Source organism: Suricata suricatta, chromosome 15 (assembly GCF_006229205.1).
Source record: "Suricata suricatta isolate VVHF042 chromosome 15, meerkat_22Aug2017_6uvM2_HiC, whole genome shotgun sequence".
Classification (NCBI taxonomy): domain Eukaryota; kingdom Metazoa; phylum Chordata; class Mammalia; order Carnivora; family Herpestidae; genus Suricata; species Suricata suricatta.
In genome coordinates, this window is record NC_043714.1 from 652,344 (window position 1) to 654,058 (window position 1,715).

The 1,715-nt window shown below is 44.1% G+C and overlaps 1 protein-coding gene across 1 annotated transcript in view; it reads left to right on the top strand.

The window, feature by feature from the left end:
- MCM4 (minichromosome maintenance complex component 4) overlaps window positions 1-1,471 on the top strand; it is a 16,864-nt gene extending 15,393 nt beyond the window's left edge. The window contains exon 17 of the mRNA XM_029923860.1: window positions 750-1,471. Within this exon, the coding sequence (XP_029779720.1) occupies window positions 750-842 (93 nt within the window). The 3' untranslated portion in view covers window positions 843-1,471. The remainder of the gene's footprint in view (window positions 1-749) is intronic.
- The last annotated feature ends 244 nt before the right edge of the window (window positions 1,472-1,715 follow it).

The following is a 1,715-nucleotide window of genomic DNA, read 5'->3' on the forward strand; positions in this document are numbered from 1 at the left end:
TGGCTCTCTCAAAAAGTAAATTTTAAAAAATGTTAAAAAAGAAAAAAAAAGAACTTGGGGCACCTGGGTGGCTCAGTCTGTTAAGCGGCCAACTTTGGCTCAGGTCATGATCTCGCGGTTCATGGGTTAGAGCCTCGTGTTGTGCTCTGTGCTAACAGCTCAGAGCCTGGGGCCTCAGATTCTGTGTCTCCTCTCTGACCTTCCCCTGCTCATGCTCTTTCTCTCAAAAATAAATTTAAAAACATAAAAAAAAAAGAACCTAAAGAATGTATACAACCATCAGAAAGGAAAGAGACTGGTGGTTCTTTAGTAGGGCTGTCTGATGGCTCAATAGGATAGGTATCCGACTCTGACTCCGGTCATGACCTCAGGGCTCATGAGTTTGAACCCTGTGTCAGGCTCTTCTGTGCTGACAGCTCAAAGCCTGAAACCTGCTTCAGTTTCTGTTTCTCCCTCTCTCTCTGCTCCTCCCCCAACCCAATCTCCATCTCTCTCTCTCAAAAATAAACAAACATTAGGGGCGCCTGGGTGGCTCAGTCGGTTAAGCATCTGGCTTTGGCTCACGTCATGATCTCATGGTTCGTGGGTTCGAGTCCCACGTCAGGCTCTGTGCTGACAGCTCAGAGCCTGGAGCCTGTCTTCAGATTCTGTGTCTCCCTCTCTCTCTGACCCTCCCCTGCTCGCACTGTCTCTCTAGCAGGTAAGAGTACTTGACTTATAAAATAATTGTTTTCATCTCTTCCCAAAAGGCAATTACCAAAGATATGTTTGAAGAAGCCCTGCGTGCCTTGGCTGATGAGGACTTCCTGACAGTCACCGGCAGAACGGTCCGCTTGCTCTGAGGCTCCTGCTGCGCTGTGCGGCGTGTCTGTGCTGGGCCTTGCACCTGCTCGCATGCGTGCAGGGCGCAGGCGCCGGTCAGCTACCGCTGCTGCCGTCGGCGGAAATGCACTCTTCAAAGTCATTATTTGGCTCCATAAAAATTTTCTAACCTGGATCAGTTTTTACAGTGAAGTGCGTGTTTTCACTTTTTTTTTTAACACTTTAAGTAAAATTACTGTGCCAATTTACCGACATACAGTAGAGGTTATTTTTTCTTTAAGTGCCATCATTTTAGCACCAGGATTTTTAATCTGTATTTGTATATACAGCAGGAAGTCAGTGTTTTTGGAGATGGCTGTCTGGGTCGTGGTTTTTGCGCTGGGTTTTCTAACGGCGGTCATCCATGTGCTGGAGGTTTTTGTAACACGAGGTGAGACTTAGCCGGGGCGTATCATCAGTGAGTTAACGAGGGACCAGCGCCTGTCTGCCTATTAAAACTCTGAAGTGTGATTCCTTCCAGCGGCTTGTTCTCCTGGTTCCCATAAGATCAGAAAAATAAGGTGGTTGGAAATGATTAGGTTCTAGGCTAATTTCTACTTAATCCCACCTAATTTGTAAACTTTTCCTAAATAAATGATTGAATAAGTAATACTGGGCTCTCTGGATTATTTTCCATAAAGAAAAAAAGCTTTAAGAAACTGTTTCTGGAAATGCATGATGGTGAGTGGTTTAGAAATCACAGAAGAAATCCCTGTAATATATTAAGTTCTATTGTGTTTAAAGTTTATTTAAATCCTAGCAGACCTTATTCTTACAAAACCCCCATAAGCTGAAATCTTATATGGAAATAGGACTATGATAAATAATCCCTGAATCATTTAAGTTGCTGTATG